Here is a 22,761-nt window from a genome sequence, read left to right on the forward strand (position 1 = left end):
TATTATATAGGCTTAGGTCTCAGAGTGAGGCTCTGCTCTAAAATATAGTGATTTAATAACCTCAGTGATTGATGGTTTAGAAAATATTTGGTCCTCAAATGCCCATAACCTTTAGCATTGAGAAAATAGCATCTGTTAGGCAGACAAAATCAAAAACTGAACAAAGGCATTAACTTGAAAAAAAAAATCCCATTAGAATGGCTGTTCCAAATAACCAGAGACTCTAAACATGTTTACTGAAAATGAGGGTTATTTTAAGAAAGTATTTATACTCATCTCTTCAGAAATGTTGCTAAAACCATAAAGGACAGAAGAAACCTCATACTGTCAAGCAAATGTTATTTTTGATAATTAAACTAAAATTTGAGAAATATTTATTCCAAATGTTCTCATTTTTTGGTTGCCCAACAAAGCTGAATTCAATCCTTCCTTCTTTTCAGAAAAGACAATCACAATGTCACCTTGTAACCTCATAAAAATGATATTAAATTTGCCAGGATTTTTTTTTTTTTTTTAATTGTGAGCTCTCCTGTTGTAGATGTGAATCCTGAGGTTATGTCAAGACCAGGATTCTGTTTATCTTTAAATTTCCACTGTTATAGCCCAGAGAACCTGCGTGGGGAGAGCGTTGTTGTTGTTGTTGTTGTTGTTGTTGTTGTTAAGTGGAGTCCTACTCTATTGCCCCACTTTGTGGGGCTAATCTTTAAATTACAAGAGTAGATATAAAGTAAAATTAGTATTCAGGCACATCAGGATTACACAAAACACTTGAATACACACCAGGCAACCTGAAGGCAAAATAACACCATTTATAAACATTAATCCAGTTATTTCCTAAGTGGTTAGATTTACAGATAGATTTAGAGCTAGAAAGACCTTTAGAGACCACTAAGTGTATTCTATTAAAGAAGGCCAGTACCACACTGAAATAAACTGTTCCTGATACTTGCTGTTTGCTTTATAATTGTATGCATTGTTCCTGATGTTATTTAACAACAACAACAAAAAACAAAACAAAACAAAACAAAACAAAACAACAGATGTCTATTTGCTACATGCCTTCTGTCTCCCAAACCTAAAGCCATGCTCCGCAAAATAGCACAGATCAAAACCTATGGTATAAGTTAGTAAAGCCATTTACTGAGGACTAGTTATGTCACAAGTACTGAACATCTTAGTGATAGATGCTGCCATGTGCCAGTACCAGAAGCATTTTAGGAAACACTAAAAATTACAAAGGCCAAAAATGTATGCCTGGAATATTTATCAGATTGAGTGGTATAGATAACCAATCCCACACAAGTCTGGAAGGTTATTCTATTTTACTTAAATATCTAATAGGCAAAGATCCTATACATGCACTTCCTCCCATTTCTCTTTTTTTTTTTTTTAGCATTTCTTGTCCAAAGAAAACAAACAAAAAATGCCTATCTTCCCCAAAGCAGAAGTTTGAGTTCTTTCATTCAGAAGCTAGGTCCCAGCTTGCTGATTTTAAAACGGGAAGCAAACAGGGATGGATTCATTTTAAAAACACCTCAAGTCCGCGTTCTAGAATTTTTCTTTCTGTCTCTCTGTCTCTGTCTCGTCTCTCTTTTTTTCTCTCATCTATTTTTTTAAAACAATCCCTTAAGGCATCAGTCAAGAATTGCTAGCTGGCGGTGAATCATATACATGTCACTTGCCCTTTGCAAGTCACACATCTTCACACTAGTGCATTCAAAGGGCAGGTTTAAGCCTTCAGTTAACTTTCACGGATTTCTGCTAACGGCCACGCCCACGATGAGACGCTGGTGAGGGGGAAGAGATGAGGTTATCTGTCCAGGAAGGTGGAGCGTTGCAAGGCTTTATGGCCGATTGTGAAAAACAAAGCTTTTCCCTAACAAAGATAACTCAATGGCTCAGTGGACTTAGCGCTGAGCCGGGAGTCTCGAACACCGCAGAGGCTAGCTGTAAGGCCCTGGGCAAGTCTCTTCTCCCAGTTGCCTGAATCCACCCGGCACGGCAAACCAGTATCTTTGCCAGGAAAACTCCACCGACCCAGTGGGGGCGACAGAGTAGGACGCGACTTAACAACCACAACGCTCTTCCCACGCAGGTTCTCCGGGCTATCAACAGTGGAAGGAACGTAGAGGGGCCAAGTTCGAATTCAGCTTTGCCAACTGATTACTTGTGAGGCCTCAAACAACTCCCTCACTGGGCTTTTAGATGAGTTGGGGTGGATTAGATGACTGCTAAAGGCCTTTCAATCTCTAGGTCTAGGACTCTATGATTTCAGGGTGCAATAGGCGACTTGAAAGCTAGAAGATCGGGGAAAGGGCCTCCACAATAAGTCAACGAACTTAGAAAGGAGAGTAGGAGACAGGTATCGCTTTTCACGCAGGCGCAGTGACCCTTTCGCTGCGCATGCGCCAAGCCAGCCCCGCTGGTTCTGGGGCAGTACGAGCTTCCCCTGAGTCGCCGGGCTGACGGTTAAATAGAGCGTGCATCCGCCCTTCCGCGTCTTCGCCTTTCCGCCTTCCCTTCCTCCGGCGCCCCCAGTTGACGCCAATTTCCGGTCACTGACCACGGGCGCGAGGGCGTTCCGCCCCTTCCGCCCCGACGGCCGCGGCGGCTGCTCCTGCTCCTCCTCCTCCTCCTCCTCCCGGTCTCCTGTCACATTCGGCGGCTACATCCCCTTGGAGGCTCCTCCGCGTGACCGGGAGCCGGGCCCCAGGGGTTCATGGCGATCAACTATAACGCGAAAGATGAGGTGGACGGCGGGCACGGGTCGAACCTGGTGGTGGGTAGCCATACGGGGCCCGGGAATGCGATCGGGGGCAGCGGGCCCAAGAGCCGAAGACCGGACAACACGGCCTTCAAGCAGCAGCGGCTTCCAGCCTGGCAGCCCATCCTGACAGCGGGGACCGTGCTGCCTGCCTTCTTCATCGTCGGCCTCATCTTCATCCCCATCGGCATCGGCGTCTTTGTCACCTCCAACAACATCCGTGAGTTTGAGGTGAGGGACTGAAGGACGGAGGAGGGAGGACAAGAGGGGTCGTGGGACACCGAGGTCTTAGTCTCCACAATCACCTCTTTTCTCTGCTTGCATTTGCCTGTTTATCTGTCGCTTCCTCTCGCTACCGGATTCCTGTCTAACTTTCTCTTGTATCTTCCGGGTCCCCTCCAGTCTGTGACTTAAGAGAATAATGATTGGAGGAGTGTTGATAGTGGAGTTTTTGTTCGGTTGGTTTTTTAAAAAGAGGATTGGGACGGGGGTGGGGGTGGGGAAGAAAGGGCCCTTTATTAAAGGGTATCTTGTCACTTTGCTGATGGTGGATTTTGTAAGCCTTTGACTTGACCCGGCGAATTTCTTCTCTATATAGCAGCTGTCTAATGTTAATAGCCTTATTGCTGGCAGTAAAGATAAGAAACGATACCTTTAAAAAAAAATTTTTTTTTTTTTTTAAATATCATAGTTTAATTACCTACTTGTAAGATTGTCTTGGACACCAGGGTGAATAGCTAGATTGTGGGGAAAGGAATCAAAAGGACATAGCTGTTGGTGATTTTCATTTAAGACTATATTACATATATATATATATATTTATATCAACTGTTAGATGATGTCAGGCATGAAAGCATTGCACAGATAACCTTTAGGTTTTGGTAGGTTTTTTTTAGTTATAGGGTATGAGATTATTAGAACTTTGAGGGAAACATCATTTCTGTTTTAGAATTTTTAACGTTTTTATATTGTAATTTAGTTGTCTTATTACTAATCCTGTTCATCATAATTCTCAGTCATAGGATTGAAGTGGTTCCACAGATTAAAAAAAAAAAGAAAACTGGTTTTGGAGAGTATGACCTTAAAGCAATGAGAAGATTACTCTAATTTTGTTTTTAGTAGGAAACTTTTATTGCTAAAACCTAGGATTATTTTCAGATCATCAACGAAATCTCCCATTAATGACATCTTTGAAAATAATCAACAAACCTTTATTAAGTGCCTACTATATGCCAGGAGCTGGGGATACAATTTGAAAAGATGAAATAATTTCTACCTTGTAAATAAAGGACACACATACACACACATTGACAAGGTTTAGTGATGTCAGGGCTACTACCAATAGGGGAATAAGGTATAAGAGAGATTGCTGTACATTTCATGGGGAGTGGGGGAGGGAATAACTTGTAAATCAGAGAATTTAGATATGGAATGTTAGAAAGGAAAATGGAAAGTGGGCAAGTTTGCCTGGAAAATAGAATGTATAAAAGAATAAATAATCTGAATGATGCCAGAAAAATAGGTTGAAGATAGGTTGTGCAAGATTTTAAATGCCTATTTGTATTTTGACCTAAAGGTAGTGGAGTGATTTTGAAGCTTCTTTAGCAGAGTGGCTTGGTTAGACCTATATGTTGGATGTATCAATTTGACAGTTGTATGTGAAGGATGATTTGGAGAGAGGAGAGATTAGAAGAAAGGAGATCAGAGCACTGCCTCATATCTTTTACATCTGGCTCTCTATAGTAATATGAGTTTAAAGTGCCATTTTATAATTTCCATCCAGGGAATAAATTGTAGAACTGCCCATCTCCTATGCAGTCATGTATATTTGCCTATTTGAAATCATTTTGTTACTTTTAAAAGGAGAGGGATGAGGGCAGCTAAGTGGCTAGGTTGATGGAGCACCTGCCCTGAAGTCAGGAGAACATGAGTTCAAATTCGGCCTTTTACTAACAGTTGGAAAGTCACAAGTCACTTAACCTGGACTAAACATTTAATCTTGATTGCCTCCCCAGAACAAAAGAAAAGAAAAGAAAACAAAAACAAAACAAAAAACAAATAAAAGGAGAGGGGTGAATACTAAAATTTTTTAAATTCCCTTTTTTGTCAACTACTTTATCTCCCATCCAATTTTGTAACACAGTAATATGGATTTATGGTCCTTTTGTTCTTATATTTGTATTCTAGTTGGGCTTTTAGGATTATTCCTTTTTTGATTGGTATATGACTTATCAAATAAGGGCACAGATGTCTGTTTTTCTGTGTGTATTTTTCTTGTTTAATTGATAATTAACTGCTGAAGGCAGATTCTCTCTCTGTGTGTATGTATACTATTTAATGCTTATTTCTGTGTTAGAGCATTATAATATAGAGCAGTGTTCTGGGAATCAGGAGCCCTTGTGTCTTTGGAAGGATATTTAAACTCACTGTGCTTCAGTTCCTTTGTCTGCAAAATGAGGGATTATGAGGTGGAAAAAGCCCTTATGGCTTTAAAAGAATATTTAATTAATTAAATTAATTATATTATTAATAAATAATAATAATATTAAAAGAATATTAATATTTAATACTGAGCATGGCTAAGTAACTTTAAAAATCTTGTTAAAAATTATTCAAATTTATTGATAATGACAGGTAATCCTTATGTTTCTGTAGTGCTTTTAATTTTTCCAAATGCTTTGACTACATTGGCTAATATCCTTATAGTTGCCTTCTAGAATTAGTAGGTGAGATGTATTCTTTTTACAAATAGGAATCTGAAACCCACCAGAGGAAAAAGCAAGTTTATGGTAGACCTGAAACACAGACCTAGGTGTTTGGATTTCTAATCCAAGGCTCTTTCAGTACTTAAGATTTTATCTAAAGTAATTACATTTGGCTAGAAAATAACATTTCCCAAAATGTTTCAGAGTTGTTGATTTCAAGAATATGTATCAGTTATATCTACTAGTGGTATTAAACTTTTATTGAGAAGTAATTATAACTAGTATGATTAAGAAACTAAAGTTCTATTTCTATCTCATGGTGGCTCATGGAGGTGACTCTTGTTTTAGAAGTCATGTGAGACCTAGAGGTGTTTAGCTGAGGATTTGGTTAGCTAAATTCAGAGAAGTCATAGTTCCTAGAGGCAAAAGAATCCTTACCAGGTTAGGCAAGCTTCTGGTGATATAATATTTTTGGTCCCAGAAACTCATAAAATGATTTGTATCAGCCAACAAGTAATATAGATAGTAAGTAGCAGAGCTGGAACTTGAACCCAGATCCACCAATTTCAAATCCAGGCTTTTTTCTACTATAACATGAAAAAAATTAGAATCTTAGCTTTGGTTTTATAGAATGAGAAAATTGAAGTAAATGATCTCTAACATTTCTTTAAATTTCAATATTCTGATTCTAATTTTAACTCTCTTAAAAATTCTTTGTCTTAAAACTTTGCTACTTTTGGAGACTTGAAGAAATGACAATAATAAATATCCTCCTATCCCTTTAACATAAAAGTCCAGCTAATTTTCCTAAATATTTATACTCTGGATTTTTAATTTGCTTAAACAAGTATGTATCTTAAAGTATGTTGAATTTTCATACAACTGGGTAACAGGAAGTTCTTGACATCACTTAGAAACCATACTCTCCCCTTTCCCCCCACCTTTTAAGTTTATTTCCTCATTTCTCAATTTCTTTGTCTTCATTTTCCTGTACTATACCAGAATAGCAGGGCAAAGTAAACTTGGCACTTTTATGTAAGATTTCATTTGAAGGTCAGGATATTCTTGTAATCAACTTCAGATTTTCAAGTTTGAGATAAAGTCAGTTGATCATTATCTGCCACCTAAGAATGTTACAAAAAAGAATAATTAATTGTTTGTAGATTAACTTGGAGTCCTTGAAAAAAAGTGCTTATTCTTTCCACATTCTTATGCTTGTACCTGACATTCTGCTTTTTTTCTCTCATAAAATGTAAGTATCTATGTTTTTTGAGGTTTTTAGATTTGCATAGTGTAAATAAAATGAATAGGAATAGTGCAAATGTTAATTTATATGCTTTGAATATTTTGAAGTATATTTGTCTGTGGATCTGTTTTCATTATTGTATAGATATTCTAAATAACTATGCAGATTTGATCCTTGTCCACATCCACTAAGTAAACAATGTCACAAAAATTTGAAATGTATCAAAGAATAAAGTAGTATTTTCTTGAAGTCTTATAATAAATAGGTTGGGAGATAGTTAACATTTTTTGAAACAAAAGTAATGTTTTTAGGCCAAGGCCCTTGTGTTAATTATGGCTCAAGATACCAAATTTGTAATGTAAATTGTATTCTGCTTACTTGGAGGAGGCTAAAGTGAGAGGATTCTTGAGTTTAATGTAGATACTAACTAGTGCGAGGTTATGTCCTTGAATGTAGTCCAGTTTTAAATTACTCTCTGTAACAGGATTATGAAGACATCAAGCAGAATTAACTTTGTAAATTGTGATATAGTGGGAAAAGTACAGAAATTGGAGTCAGAGGACTTAGTTTGAATTGGAGCTTTGAAACTTGCTGCTTATGTCATTTTGTGCAAATCAGTAAATCTTTCTCGACCTTACTTTAAACATCTAAGGTCACATGCTGCTCTAAATCTCTGATCCTACAAAAATTTAAAATGTGTTCTGAATTATGATACCATTTTGACAACCCAAATTTTGTTCTTTTTCTTCTTCAGAGCTTAAAGAAATAGTTCTACCTGATTCTAATAAACTTTTTCGACCTACCTCCATGATCCCAAGTTAATCATATTCTTCTTTCTCTCCCCATGTAACACTCCCAGATTTTTATAATTGGTTCTTTGGTATCTTTCGTTATTTTATCATTTTTATTTAATGATACTCTTTTGCCGTTATATGTGTGTGTGTGTGTGTGTGTGTGTGTGTGTGTGTGTGATCAACAAGAGTCTCTTTAAGTATCATAAGAACAAATTTCTTTTCCAACTGGCTAAATATATAGTACTCTATAAAATTCTCACTAAAGAAATGCTTTTGATTAGATTTCAGAAGAAAGTCATTTAGCAGAAATTGAGCCTTTAAAATTACACAAAATTATTTTAAAGTGAAAATTAAGTTCACAAAATTAATTATTTTTCATAAATCTAACACTTGCTTTTTAAAAAGAAATTTAAATATAATATTGTTTATAAATGAAATATAATTCAGAGTATTTTGATGTAATTTTTAAAAAGCTTTCTGAATCTGCTTGAGTTCCATCATCTGATAAATATGTAGGAGAAAGTATAAGGCTAAATTAGCACCTATTTGGAATCAGGTAACTTAATGGTAATTTAGGTAATTTAGGTAATGGTAAATCAGGTAATTTAATGTTCTGATGATTTTATATTCTTTTATCAACCAGAAATAGTTCATTCAAACAGAATAACATTTTTTTCCATTCATCACTGAAATACTTTCATGGGATTATGTGTCTATTCCATTTTGATGTTAATATGCTTAATTCTACTGCTAACATACTTTGTTACTCAGCATTTTGTTGAGTTACTTAATACAGACCTTATATTGATTTCCTCTAGAGCTGAGTTACATTCAGAAATAGAAGTTTTCCACTACTTTTGCGCAGTATAAAAAGTGCATAGCCTTTAATTCTATCTTTTCCATAATATTGGGTTAATACTCTTTTCCTTAGGAAATAGAATATGTTTTTAGAATTTCCAAGGTGAAAAATTCATTTTGATTTAGGGGAACAATTACAATGGTAGGAAAACAAAACTCAGAAACATGATAACCCCAGAACTAATCTATTCATCCACATCTGTTGTTCTATTTTGCTTCTGGTTTATTGCCTTTAAGACTTAAGCTTGTTTGGCAGGTAACTTAGACTATCATTGTGTGCTGCATTGTACCTTTCATTCTTTTGACATTTAATAAGCATGAATTTTTTAAAATAATGAAACCTAACCCGCTCTTAGAACTCCTTGATACTTGTTATTGCTCTGAGTATTTTTTTTCCTTTCTAACTATAATAGGAAAGATCTGACTTAAGATCTTTAGTACAAAACTTGTTTCATTCACAGGTATTATATCCAACAGATTTCCTTACAAAATGGACATTAAAGAGAACCAGCCACCCTTGAAGTTTCAACTGATGAAGAACACTATGCACCACTTGAGTAAGGGTGTTGATCTATTAAATTTGTAAAAGATTTTAGCCAATTAGTAAATATATATTGAACATTTGTCTATGTAGGCACTAGAGATATTATAAAGTATAGGAAACAGTCCTTGATGCAAGGCACATAAATCTGTTTGGTTAGATATGATACATAGATAGAATCAGGAAATTGTGGAAGAGACCTTTTAAGTCATTTAGTCTAAATAGTCCAAGCCCCTTATTTTGCAGCTGATAAAACAGTGAATCAAATAATTTAGATGGCTTGCTTAATGTGATTTACTAATATAGCAGACCAGAAATGACATTTTATATATAATCTAAGTCTATTTCTAGAATAACATACTACAGGTACTTTTTTTGTTATCAGTTTTCTCTCTGGGCTAGAAATAGATATTAAATTGGTGAAGCATTATTTTGTAAATTATTTCTACAATATTTAAATGACTACTTGTAATTAGCTGTCTCTACCATCAAGCAAAATTTTGTATTAAAAATAATGTATATATACCAAAGGCCAATAGAGTTTTCTCTCAGTTCTTTCCTTCTCCTTCTCTTAAGGAGAGAGGGAGTAGGGTTCAGGAAAGATTTCTTCAGGTCTGTTTTTATAGATTGACTTCCAGCTTTACAGGCTTAAATTTGGTCAAATTTCATACTCCTAGGTCTGCCACTAATACAAAGAGTTCAGACAAGCTGAGTGTTCCTTTATTGGAGATATTGAAGTGATTCATGCATTAAAAATGAGAAGTTAGACTAGGTGATATATAAAATCCCAATAACTTTAAAAATTTTAAGAATCTAAGGCAGAATGTAATTACCAAAAGAGCAATAGTTTTGGAGTTCAGAAAAGAGGAAGAATTTGCTTCTCCAAAAACAAAATCTTAACAGTAACTATTTTAAAATAGTATTTTATTTTCCAAATTACATGTCAAGACAATTTTTAGCAATTATTTTTACAAGATTTTGAGTCTAAATTTTTCTCCCAGACTTTCTCCTCTCCCAAAAATGGTAGGCAGTTTGATATAGGTTATCCATGTGCTATCATGTAAAACAATTTATTAAACTTTTTTCCAGTTATGACCTCTTTTAGGCTGAGAAATTTTTACATGACTTCATCCCAAATCTGAGCCATGGTGTTTCTGACCCCATTAGTGCATGAGCAGTGCAAAGTATGCATGTTTTGTGTTCAGAATCCAGGCTACAGTAAAGTTCCCATGCATTATGAGCATATACTGCCAGAAACTCCTTGGATTCATTATGCATTTGATTTTGAATTAATTTTTGGTCATTGTGTTCAGAAACCTTTACTATTGCCAAATTTTTTGCAACCTTCACATTCAGTTTCATGACCCACAGTTTAAAAAACCTTTGATGTAAGACATATTTCCACGTAAGTTACATTTGGAAAAAAGAAACAGATCAAAAGGGGGGGGGGGGGGGGGAGGAAATGTGTAAAAGAATAAAGCAAATGAACAAAAATATGCTTTGATCTGCATTCACAATCCACCAGTTATTTATCTGGATGTGGTTAGCAGTTTCCTTTACGTGAATCCTTTGTACTTGTCTTGGATCATTGTGTTGCTAAGAAAAGTCATTCATATTTAGTCACCAAACAGTGTTACTAATATGGATCAACAACTATACATAGTTTATAGCCCTTTGGACACAGTTTGAAATTGCTCTCCAAAGTATCCGTATCAGTTCACAACTCCCCCAACAATGAATTAGTGTTTTGTTTTTTCCTATATCCTCTTCAACATTTGTTATTATCAATTCCTATCATCTTAGCCAATCTGATAGGTGTGAGGTGCTGCTTCAGAGTTGTTTTAATTTACATTTCTCTAATCAATAGTAATTTAGAGCATTTTTCCACATGACTTATAGATGGCTTTCATTTCTTCATCTGAAAATTGTTCATATCTTTTGACCATTTATCAATTGAGGAATGACTTAAAGTCATATCAGTTTGAGTCAGTTCTCTATATAGTTTAGAAATGAGGCCTTTATCAGAAACACTGGTTATAAATGAGGCCTTTATCAGAAACACTGGTTATAAAAATTTTCTATCTTTCTGCTTCCCTTCCAATCTTGATTACGTTAATTTTGTTTGTGTAAAAACTGGTGGGGATTTTTTCTTAAGGAATTCATTAATGGCTTATTCAAATTCTTTTTCTAAGATGGGGTTACTTAAGCATTCCATTTCCTGATTTGCCAACCTGTATATTTATATTTTCATAAATATTGATTTGTTTTGCTCTAATTTTCAGGTTTATTGCATATAATTTGGCAAAATGATTGTTTAATTTCTTCTTCATTGGTGGTTATTTCAATCATTTAATTTTTGATATAAGTATTTGGTTTTCTTATCAAATTACACTATAGTTGTTCCACATTACTACATTTTAGTTTTTGGTAAAACAAATGGCTAGATTTATTTATTAGCTCAATATATATTTTTTAACTTTATTAATTTCCCCTTTGATTTTGAGGATTTCCAATCTGGTGCTCAATTAGGAATTTTAAATTTATTCTTTATCTAGTTTTTTTTTTTTTAAAGTTCTGAATCCGATTCATCGATTTGTTATTTTTCTGTTGAGTTGATATAAGAATTTAGAAAAACAAATTTTCCCAAGCACAACTATTGCTTTTATATTATCTCTCCCAGCCATCAATTAGCTTTCTCTTGTGTTGAGCAAAGCCAGCTGACACATTAACCATTTTTGAAAAAGTATGCAAAATTTTTACCCCATAATTTTTTTTTTTAATTTTTAATTTTTTTTTGCAGGTCAAAGCATACTTTTTATTTTTACTTTTTTTCTTTTGTTTTCTTTCACCATTTGACTAATATGAAAATATATTTTTCAGCATGGCACATGTATTACTATATCAAATTGCTTGTCTTCTCAATGAGGGGAGAAAGAAAAAAGGGAGGGAGAGAATTTATAACTCAAATTAAAAAACATCTCAAAATTTTTTTATGTAATTGTAACCCATAAACAAAAGTATAAAAAAGAAAATATATTTCTTATTGGTTAACCCATAATTTTTAACCTACTAAAAGATTATAAGGATCATAGAGTTAGAGATGGGAAGGACCCCAATGACTATATAGTCCAACACACCCTCATTTTATTTATGATGTTACTGAAGTCCATGAAAGTAAAGAGATTTCCTCACAGTTTTATAGTAAACTCAGTTCAGGTGTTTTTTAGTCACGTCAGGCTTTTTGTGACCTTATTGGGGTTTTCATGGCAAAGATAATAAAATGGTTTGCCATTTTCTTCTCTGCTTATTTTACAGATGAGAAATTGAGGCAGACAGGATTAAGTACATGCTTAGGGTTACCCAGATAATTAGTGTCTGAGGCCATATTTGAACTCAGGCAGATGAGTCTTCTTGACTGCAGGCCCAGAACTCTTTTCACTGTGCCACTTATCTTCTCCTTTGTAATAGTGAATCAGAATTTGAATCCAGGTCCTCTGGCTCCATTTTATTATATTGTTAGCTCATCTCTTTTCTGTGGCCTATATTGGTGATTATAATTACACAGCTATTCTTCTTTGTTTTATTATATTTTAAATTTATATTGTTGATATCATGTCCATTATTATGTATGTTGTTTTTCTTGCTTCTGTTTAATTCAGTCTTTATCGATTCTTATGCCACTCTGTGTATCTCAGAATTCCTTTCATTCATCATATCTTATGCAGCAATAATATTCCATAACATTAATCTATTATAATTTCTTAAACTTTTCTACTGTAAAGAAATTATTTCTTTTCATAGATGACTTGACATTTGAGCTAGTTGTAGAAGGTCTTAGTGGATTTTAATAAAAACAGATACAGGGGAAATATTTGTATCAAGAAGTAAGTATTGTTGAGGGTGAGAAGATGTGAGTAAAGAGACAAAAAGGAAATATATGTGTATTTACAGGACCAATTAGCTGGACTAGAGATTGAAGAGAGTAAGGTTTGAGACATTGGTTGTGGTTAAAATTTAGAAGGGAGTCTTGAATGTGGGGCTGAAATATTTGAACTTTATTCTGTAGATCCCAGCTTCTTAAATTATTGATTATGATCCAATATTGAGGTTTCATAACTGAATGTAGGGGTTATGAAATTATGATTTATCATCAATAAATGTTTGATTTGTATACCTATTTTATTTAAATAGCTATATACCTGGCGTCATGTTAAAATTTCTTGAGTGAAAAGAAGTTATGAGTGGAAAATGCTTAAATGGCTGGGGGCAGGGTGGGGGTGGAGGAAAAGGGTTTTTTTTTTTTTTTTTTTTTTTGTTGTTGTTTTTGACTTGTTTTTTGAGCTAGAGTGAATTTCCTAGCAATATTTTTGGAAGGTGAATTTGACTGAAATGTGCAATTACATTGTAATGTAAATTACAGAGGTAACATTAGAGACTATTGAATAGGGTACCATACATTGATAAAATCTTGATTTAGGGTAGTGCCTGTGGAAAATGGAAAAGAAGGGTGTGTATGCCATTGAGGTTAAAAAAGAAGAGTTGATAAAACTTGGTGACTGGTTTGGTTTGACTTGTGGGAGTAAGGGAGAGGAATCAGAAATTAAGTATGAGTGACTGAGAGTAATGGTACTAATAACAGAAATGGAGAAGTAAGTTTTTTTTTTTCATTAAATATTCACTGTGTAAGCTGGGGTTACAAAAATAAAGCAAAGATAGTCCCCTATCATTAGAGAGCTTATAGTCTGACAGAGGGATACAAGATGTGTAGGAGAATGATGGCCAGGAAAGAAAATTTTGGTTTGTTAAGTTATAGGTATAGTGAATAGAGCTATAAAAGAGTAGGCTGACAAACTCTTTCCAGGGTTAATAATTTAAATAGTTCTGCTTAGATTTGTTTTAGTTGTATGTATATTTTTTCCTCATCTCTTTTTTAGACTAAAAATCATTTAATACACAAAACATGATTTAGTTCACATGTAACAGAAAAACATCTGTTGCTTGTGCAACCATACTTTCTAAATTCTGAAATATTGTATGTAATTCATACAGTAAAACCTAATAAAACATCTGAAAATATTGTTGTTTACCCAGCACTATTTGTAGGACCTGAAAAAGCTGATCTCTGAATTTCAGCAGAATATAACATGATTAATGTACATTTAAACATAATCATGTCAGTGAATACAATATATTTACACTACCAGTCACACTCTTTGGAAAATTTGCCAATTCTCGCAGGTACCAAAGGTATTGTCAGAGGAATAAGAACAAACCCATGCCTAGCTCACTTAATGTCAGTATATATATGTGAACAATATCTGTAACTCTTTGCCAGCATGACTGCCTCAAGTTTCTGGAAAATATCTGAAGTCAGGAAAAATTAAAACAGTAAAAGACCAATGTAAAAAGAACTATGACTTCATTCCCATGGAATGCATTCACTCCAGTCAAATCCCTCATGAGCTGGAGCTACATCATCTAGAAGTGGCACCCAGGGCCCCAAAGATCCCATTCTCAAAGGGAAGGTCAGTTTATGAAAGCTGTTGGAAGGTTCTTGATCCTATCCCCCCTTTTGTTTGTCATCAGTTTACCTGTATTTTTCTAACATAAAAATACTTAAAGGAGATGGCAAAAAGAAGCGAAAAATATAAAATAACAGAATTTTACATCAAAAGGATGGCTCACAGTACTTCCCAAGTAGCAATATTTGCTAAATAGTATATTCTACATTTTATAAAAATCCAATGACCTTCCTATCATTTAACAGGTTAAGATGAATGAAAACCAAGTACCTATACAGATAAATCTAGGGCAGATTTTAGTATAGGATATATGAGAACGAACAACATCTTTCATCATGGGTTTTGGGTCAATCAGGGGTCATCACTACATCAGCCAACTTCAGTCAAGACTCCTGTTTTTCTGTTACCTCATGAATAATAGTATTCCAAAAGCTAAGGTAATTCAGATTTTCCTCTATTATTTGTATAAAAGTTTCTCCATCCTATGCACTTAGTGCATATGACAGAGAACAGGGTCTGGGGGTGGTTCAAGTTGAGGATAGACTTATAGGAATTGAATTAGTGATAGTACTTTCTAGAGTGGTTCCAATAAGACAACTGAGCGGAACTCTTTAAGTACAAGCAATTTTTAACTGGTGCCCAATTTCCTTCTGCCAAAAACATGATTGTATTGTCAGCTTCTTTGATGCTATTGAGAGCCATTTCAATCTTGAGGACCAGAGGCTTGCTTACAGCCCAATTACTTGCCAAGGTGACCAAAAGACTCCTTGACTATGCAGTTCTGGTTCTCTGTGGTCAGCACATTGATCTTTATCATCTGGGAGCTGTCAATGTAGAAGTGATCTGAAGACTTGGGCTTCAAATGCCTGGAGGGATCAATGGCTTTCATTTTCAGAGATTCCAGTACATCTTCCTGATACCTTATAGAAGGGCTCCTCTGCAGCTCCACAATTTTTGTTTGCAGGGATATGATTTGCTCACCCAAGTATTCAATATCACCAGCTTGTACATTCTAGATGGCTTTTTCTTCCATTGCTTTCCAGGCATTTTTTTCCTGAGGATATCGCATTAGTCATGTAATCACTGTTATCTAGTCAGGTCAAACTGAATGCTCTGATGAAAAAACTGTAATTTTGCTTTCAGTTTTTGAGATGCTGAGATTATGGTGTTCTTAATTTTTGTTAAGTTAGCATTACAGCAAAGAAGACTCAATATTGCTGCTCTCTGCCCCTGAAAGAGCCTGCTGTATCCATCCTTGAATCCAGACACATAATTCATAGCTTCAGTCCACATTCTATGCAGCTGCATGACTGTGAATTGGATTTTGCTGTCCTTTTACAGTATTATTTACACATTCAAATAAACTTCTGAAAGCAAAGGGGTTTTCATAGATGATCTCACTTTTATCAAACAATATTCCATGTAACTATCACAGCTTCATACTCTATTTAAACACACTGAGAGACAAGCTACCAGGGAGGAGGGTACAGAGAAATTCTCATCTCTAAGAACAGTTTTGAGAAGCTGTATTTATTCCACGTTCATGCTCAAATCGAGATTTTAGTGAATGAAGATTCTCCTCAGGCAGTAACAGGAAGGAAATTATCCTTGTAACATTCATATTTGACATATGTACTATCTTCAAGTTCAGTATGTGGTCCATCAACACAAAGCATCTTGGCTGTTTAAGCATGAGATCCAGACTTCATCCTCTCTGCTAAGGATCTCAAAGGCATCATCAACTGAAACTATTACTCCATGGGCTCTACTATGAAACTAGAGAGACTTACTTAATTGAGAAAAATGGCTACTAAATCCAGCTTCTCCAGTCATCTCTTTAAATAGAAATATGTGCTTGGGATCATTGTTTTTAATCTTATGCCAAGTATGATGTAGGACAGGTCTTTATTTCACTCTGTATTCAAACATTGTTGTCTCAAAGCTCCAATCAGTAGTAGCAGTAAATAGCTTGTTCTCAAAGAGCTTTGGGGCCAGATATTGCAGTTCCCACAAGAGATTTGCAGACATCTCTGATCAAGATCTTAGTATATACTATATTTTATCTTATGAATTAACTTCCCACAAACATCCTAAAGAACTATATTTTCAAGTTTTAGATCTCTGTGAATAAATTTGATTTTCATGTAATTATTGAATCTGGATCCAGTATCATTAAGCAGAGAAAGGATTTGACTTTTTATTCCACAGCAGTTTTCTGATTTGTAACTTCCAAAGATCACCCCCTGACCAGTACTCCATGGCTAGAAGAGGGACATCATTAATCAAGAAAGTCATCTCAGGAATATCACAAGCCTTTATAATACAGGAATGATTCAACTTCTTCATGATCTGGACTTTGTGCTTTATTCAGGTTTGGGTGGGGATAAATTCTTTGAGGCTGGGGGTGATCTGGAAATAGGGATAGTCTCTCTTTGACATAATGTCACTCCAAGACTCTCATTGTAATATTCATTCTCTCATTAATTGTTAACCAATTAGAGTTTTGCCACCTTTGGGAACATCACTCTTTCAAGGACTTATAAGCTATGAGCTTATCTCCATGATTTCTTTGGTCTGAGAAAGAGATGGCCAGATATCCATCCTTTTATTAAAAAACATGCTGGCATTATTAATAATGTGATTAAATTACCCAGAAATTATGTCTCTCGAATTTTTAAAGTGTCAAACTTCTGAGCTAATATTACCTTCTCCTGCCCATTCAATATGAACTTCCCACCACAGCTCTGCTTTTGATGATCTTATCAGCTTCTATAGGCTTAGTCTGTGCAGGTGACTGCCATATATCTTTCTCCTGAATTCTATCCAGTGTTAACATTTGCTTGCCATCTCTACATGGATATCTTTTTTTTTTTTTTCAATTTAAGCTTTTTATTTTCAAAACATATACATAAATAATTTTTCAACACTGACTCTTGCAAAACCTTGTGTTCCAAATTTTTCCCCTCTTCCCCCACCCCCTCCCCAGATGGCAAGTAATCCAATATATGTTAAACGTGCACTTCTTCTATACATATTTTCACAATTATTTCTACAAGAATATCTTGTAAAATTTTTAATTCGTACAATTTTAATATATCTTTTGACACTTTTTTATATTCCAGCATTTAGCGCTGCATGTCCCATACTAAGAGCTTAATAAATCTTTACTGATTGATTGAAAAATGGAATTTATTATTCTATTATTATTATTTTATTATTCTATTTATTTTCTCCCAAACCTCTTTCCCAAAAATTTCTTTGAATTATTTCCTTCCACTCAACCATCATATTCAATAATCTACCAAGTCTTGTTGCTACTAATTCCACACCATTGTTTTCATCAGTCCTCTTTTCTCAAGCCACATACACATATCTTCTATATCTATTCCTCACAGAGAAAATTATAGTATCAGAGTCTTTGCTTTAAATCTTCTTCCTCTCCAATCTATGCTTCACACTGCCAAATTAGTACTCTTAAAGCATAGATTTTGTTGCAATACCAGGTATATAGTAAGTACTTAATAAATACTTATTTACTGATTAACTATGTAATTTCCTGACTTCAAAATCTAGAATGGCTTCTTGTTTCTAGGATAAAATAGAAAAACTCTTCAGCCTAATATTTATAACCTTTCCCAATCTAGATCCCACATGTTTTTCCTGACTTATTTGATATTATATCATTCCTCTCATTCTAGTTAAACTTGTATGCTGCCGATTTTCCATACAGATTACATTTAACACCTTTATATCTTTGCACTGGCAGCTATTTCAGCAGTCTTTTCAATAAACTCCACCCCTTAGAATCTCTTACTTTCTTTAATATACAGTTCAGGTGTGTTTTTTTCCTACCAGAGGCTTTTCTTGAATCAAACCCACCCATGACCCCTATCTTAGTTGTTTTTACTTTGTATGTATCTTGTCTATGTACAAGTTGTATTTCTCTAGTAGAATGTGAAAAGGTTCTTTGAATAATCTTTTGCCTTCATTTTCCCAAGCCTAAAATATTGTTTTGCTGTAGCCTCTTCAGGCTAGAATGAAGAGTCTGAATAGGACCATAGTGAAGATTACTTAGGGTAATGTTTAGCTCCTATTTGTGGGCTGGAGTGGAGAACCAAATCTTATTTAAATAATAAAATCTCTGAGTTTATTGATGTAGAAGCCTTTTCCTATAAGGAAACTTGTAGCAAGTTGGTACCTTCTCTATAACTTAGTTGCCTGGAACCTCGGAGTTTAAATGACAAGACTTGCCCTTGTATGTCAAAGTGGGGACCTGAATCTAGTTCTTATTAATTCTTAGGCTAGCTCTTAGTCTATTGTCATATTGCTTTTTCTCTAATCATAGACTCAAAGATTTACAACTAGGAAGGGGCATTATAGATCATCCAGTCTAACCTTTTCACTTTACAGTTGAGGATACTGGGGCCCAGAAAAGTGATATAATTTGCTTAGGGTCACACTGGTATCAGAGAGCAGATCCCACTACTAAAGAACTTTGACCCATAATAAGAATAGTCAAGATATAGTACATTGGGAACAATACTGAATTAGGAGTTTTGGCCTCTTCTGGTCCTAAACTATGTACAAATCCTTTAGAAAGATTATCAAATAATATCAAAGTAGCTTTTAAAAATAGAAATAATAACAACTTGTCTTTCCTCCAGGAATGCTATGAGAATCAAAGGAGATAATGTAAAAGCACTTTAAAAAATGTAAAGTATTTTTAAAGGATAAGTTAGTATGATAATAATGGTATTTGGGTAGCATATGCATAAATAACTTTCACATGTTCAGAAGCATTCCCTGTCTCTCAATTGCTCTAGGATAAAGTCTTAACTTTTTACTTGGTAGCCAAAGACTTGTATAGTCTGACTCCCAACTTTTCTAGATGAATTTTATTAGTCTACCACCTCTTTTCCCCTTTCCCTTCCTTTTCCTTCAGTCAAAATGAAAACCAAACACCTAAGCAGTCCAGTTCTTCTGCCTTTGAATTTTTTTTGGGGGGGGTGGGGTTAGTGGGAGTCAGGGCATATGTGTGGAATCTCCACTGGTGCAAGTTAGTCAGTGACTATTTAGCCTTATTTTAGCCTTAAGACAGTTGTCTAGGGCACTGGTAATTACGTGATTTGTCTTTGTTCGTACCAGTACCTCCTAACATTTAAGCAGTACTTGGTAATTTAAAAAATACTTGATATACACTATCACATTTGATTCTTATAACTCCATTAAGCATTTTTGAGAACAGGAAAATTAAGCTATAAGAATTAAGTTATGGAGATACCACGGTTCAGCTACTGAACCAAATCTGGTCCTCTCAAAGTCAGTTTTATTTCCACTATATCATGATAAATATGTTGCCTCTCCTGTTTATCTTTTTTTCTCCACTTAAATGTATCTTTGAAGATACAGCACAGATCCTGTCCCCTCTGAAACTTTAGTTCCTGTAGTCTATTTTCTGAGCTTCTTTAGTTACCACTTAGAGTTTCTACTAGCCATTTGGCATTCTACTCCCTTGTATTACTTTGTCCTGTCTCACCAAACTCACTTACACTCTCACTCTCTCACTCACTCTCTCTCTCTCTCTCTCTCTCTCTCTCTCTCTCTCTCTCTCTCTCTCTTTAAAGCGCAGGAGTCACATCTACCACCTGAATTGTGACTAAGAAGTGAAGGTGCTAAATAAATTTTTTGATTGATGATTATAACATTTAATTCATTTCATATTAGGTCCTGTTATTTTTAAATCTGCTATTTTCAGTTAGTTCAAAACAGTACAGTATGAATTATTTTCAGTTCAGCAAACATTGTTTACCCGGCTTTTGATTTTGTCTAAATGCAGTTTAAATATTCTGCACTTTTTTATGCAGATATATTTGTACCTATCACATTTTTTCTTCATGTTACCATATAATTCTTCAGACTTATGAAGCTTCTAAATTAATTATATTGGTTCAGCCAGTGAAAGAACACTGCTGTACAAAACTTGTACTGTTCTTTACTTCTGAAAGACCCAGAACTTGATTCACCAGTATTCTTTATGTGTCAGGATATTATCAGGATATATATATAGGATATTATAACTGGAAGCAATTTTAAAAATCATTCCTTTCATTCCTCTCATTTTGTAATTGAAGACTCTAAGTTAAGTAAGTCTATTGGTAATTAAGTTGCAATAATTAACATTTTGTTGTTTTGCTCTGACTCCATTTGGTGTATCCTTGGCAAAGATATAGAATTTCCTTCTCCAGAACATTTTTCATATGAGGAAACTGAGGCAAAACAGGGTTAAGTGATTTGCTCAGGATCATATATCTAGTAAGTGTCTAAGGCCAGATTTGAACCCCAGAAGATCAATCTTCCTGACTTCAACCCTGGCATTCTGACTACTGAGTTACCTAGCTGCCTCACTGTGTGTTATATGTCAACTCTATTTCACTGATCTACTTTTCTGTTTCTTAGCCATTGTAATTGCTGTCTTATTACACAGCTTAAAATTTATATATTGATTAGACTTCCTTTGTTTATATTTTTTCATTAATACCTTTAATATTCTTGATCTTTTGTTCTTCTAGGTGAATTTTGTTATTTTTTCTAGCTCAATAAATTAAAAAAAAATAATTTAATTGGGATGGCACTGAAAAAGTGGATTAATTTAAGTAGATTGCCATTTTTATTATATTGGCTTAGCCTACTCATGAAGAATAAATATTTCTTGAATTATTTAAATCTGACTTTATTTGTATAATTATGTTTATTTGGTTCCTGGGTTTATCTTGGCAGGTATACTTCCAGGTATTTTATATTGTCTACAGTTATTTTAAATAAAGTATCTCTTACTGTTTCTTCTTGCAGGGCTTTGTTGGTTAAATAAATGCTGGCGATTTATTTTTATATTCTGCTACATTGTTAAAATGATTGTTTCAACTAACTTTTTAGTTGAATTTTCAAAATTTTCCAAGTGATTTACTTGGAAATTGTATGTAAAAAAAGATACTTTAATTGCTTTATTGCCCATTGAGATTCCTTCCATTTATTTTTCTTATTGCTATTGTTAAGATTTCTAGTACAATATTCAATAATGTTAGTGATAATGGGCATCCTTGTTTGACTCCTGATCTTACTGGGAAGGCTTCTGGCCTGAACCTATGCTTTATATTCTGGTTGTTTCTGAGCTACATTCAATATCAAGAGGGTAATAGTTGATGCTGCCTTTATTTGTGATACTGGCATTTGGACCCATTTCCCCTAGATTGGCACGTGGGACATGAGGTCTAGGCCAGTGTGTTAAAACCCTTTTTGCCTGGGGGTTACCTCATTATAATTTAGCTTTAAAGTGTAATATTATCTTATATTTTATTGTTTTAGTATTTTGTTAAATATTTCCCAGTAACATTTTAATCTGGGTCCCCAACTCTGGGAGTGGGCCCTATGTCTAACACTTCTGGTCTAGACCACTGCAATCTTTTTCCCTGACCTCCTTCAAATCATTATATTCTTTGGTTTTTTTTTTTTTTTTTCTATTTACTATTTGAAATTCTCACTCTATCCCTTCCCCCACCCATTGACAAAGCAAGAAACATAATAGCCATTATATATATGAAACCATGAAAAACCATTATATTCTTTTTAAGCTTCCCTATTATACTTCCTTTTAAGACCAATCCTCTTGCCAAAGGTCTGTTTCTCCAGAAGTTTGGCTTTCAAATCATTGATTAATTATGAACATACTCTGGGAGCCTTAAAAAAAAAAAAAAAAAAAAAAAAAAAAAAGTAAAACCTTTTTCTGACCTGTTTTACAATGAGTGTAAATAGCAGTTCTTTTCTGTTTTGGCCAGAAACTCAAAAGAATCTTCTCTCAGATTCATATCTTAAATTGGGGATCTTTTACCTTAGCTCTCCCCTAGTCATTGGAGGAGTATGGACCCAGACAAACTGAGACTTGGAGAAGACCTTAATTTTAAAAGGTCCATATCACCCATCATATATTTTAGTTTAGTTTATCATATAGTTTAATGCCTTGACTTTTGATGTATATTTGGAAGAACATTTGATTGTATTAGTACATTTATATATATTATAACCAGGACTGGTATTTCACAATGAAGATAGTGAGTTGAGTTCAAGACTAAAAATGGGAAGAAAATAGGCTGGATTTTATTTGAGAAATCAAGCAGTACTTTTAACTGCTTTAAGTTCTGTAGCAGAAAATCCATTTTTTAAAAATATGAACATTTTACTGGTGATGCTATATGATTACAAATTTTGGAACATTACAATCTTTGAAAAATCCGTAATTGTTTGTGAACTTTGAAAATTCTTCTAGAATTTTACCTG

General features: G+C 34.4%; 1 protein-coding gene and 1 pseudogene across 1 annotated transcript in view; one reads left to right on the forward strand and one right to left on the reverse strand.

The window, feature by feature from the left end:
• The first annotated feature begins 2,440 nt into the window (after positions 1-2,440).
• Positions 2,441-22,761, forward strand: part of TMEM30A (transmembrane protein 30A) — a 42,921-nt gene continuing 22,600 nt past the window's right edge. The window contains exon 1 of the mRNA XM_003769213.4: positions 2,441-2,995. Within this exon, the coding sequence (XP_003769261.2) occupies positions 2,720-2,995 (276 nt within the window). The 5' untranslated portion in view covers positions 2,441-2,719. The remainder of the gene's footprint in view (positions 2,996-22,761) is intronic.
• Positions 14,814-18,313, reverse strand: LOC105750460 (annotated as a pseudogene).

This window comes from Sarcophilus harrisii, chromosome 4 (assembly GCF_902635505.1).
Source record: "Sarcophilus harrisii chromosome 4, mSarHar1.11, whole genome shotgun sequence".
Taxonomy (NCBI): domain Eukaryota; kingdom Metazoa; phylum Chordata; class Mammalia; order Dasyuromorphia; family Dasyuridae; genus Sarcophilus; species Sarcophilus harrisii.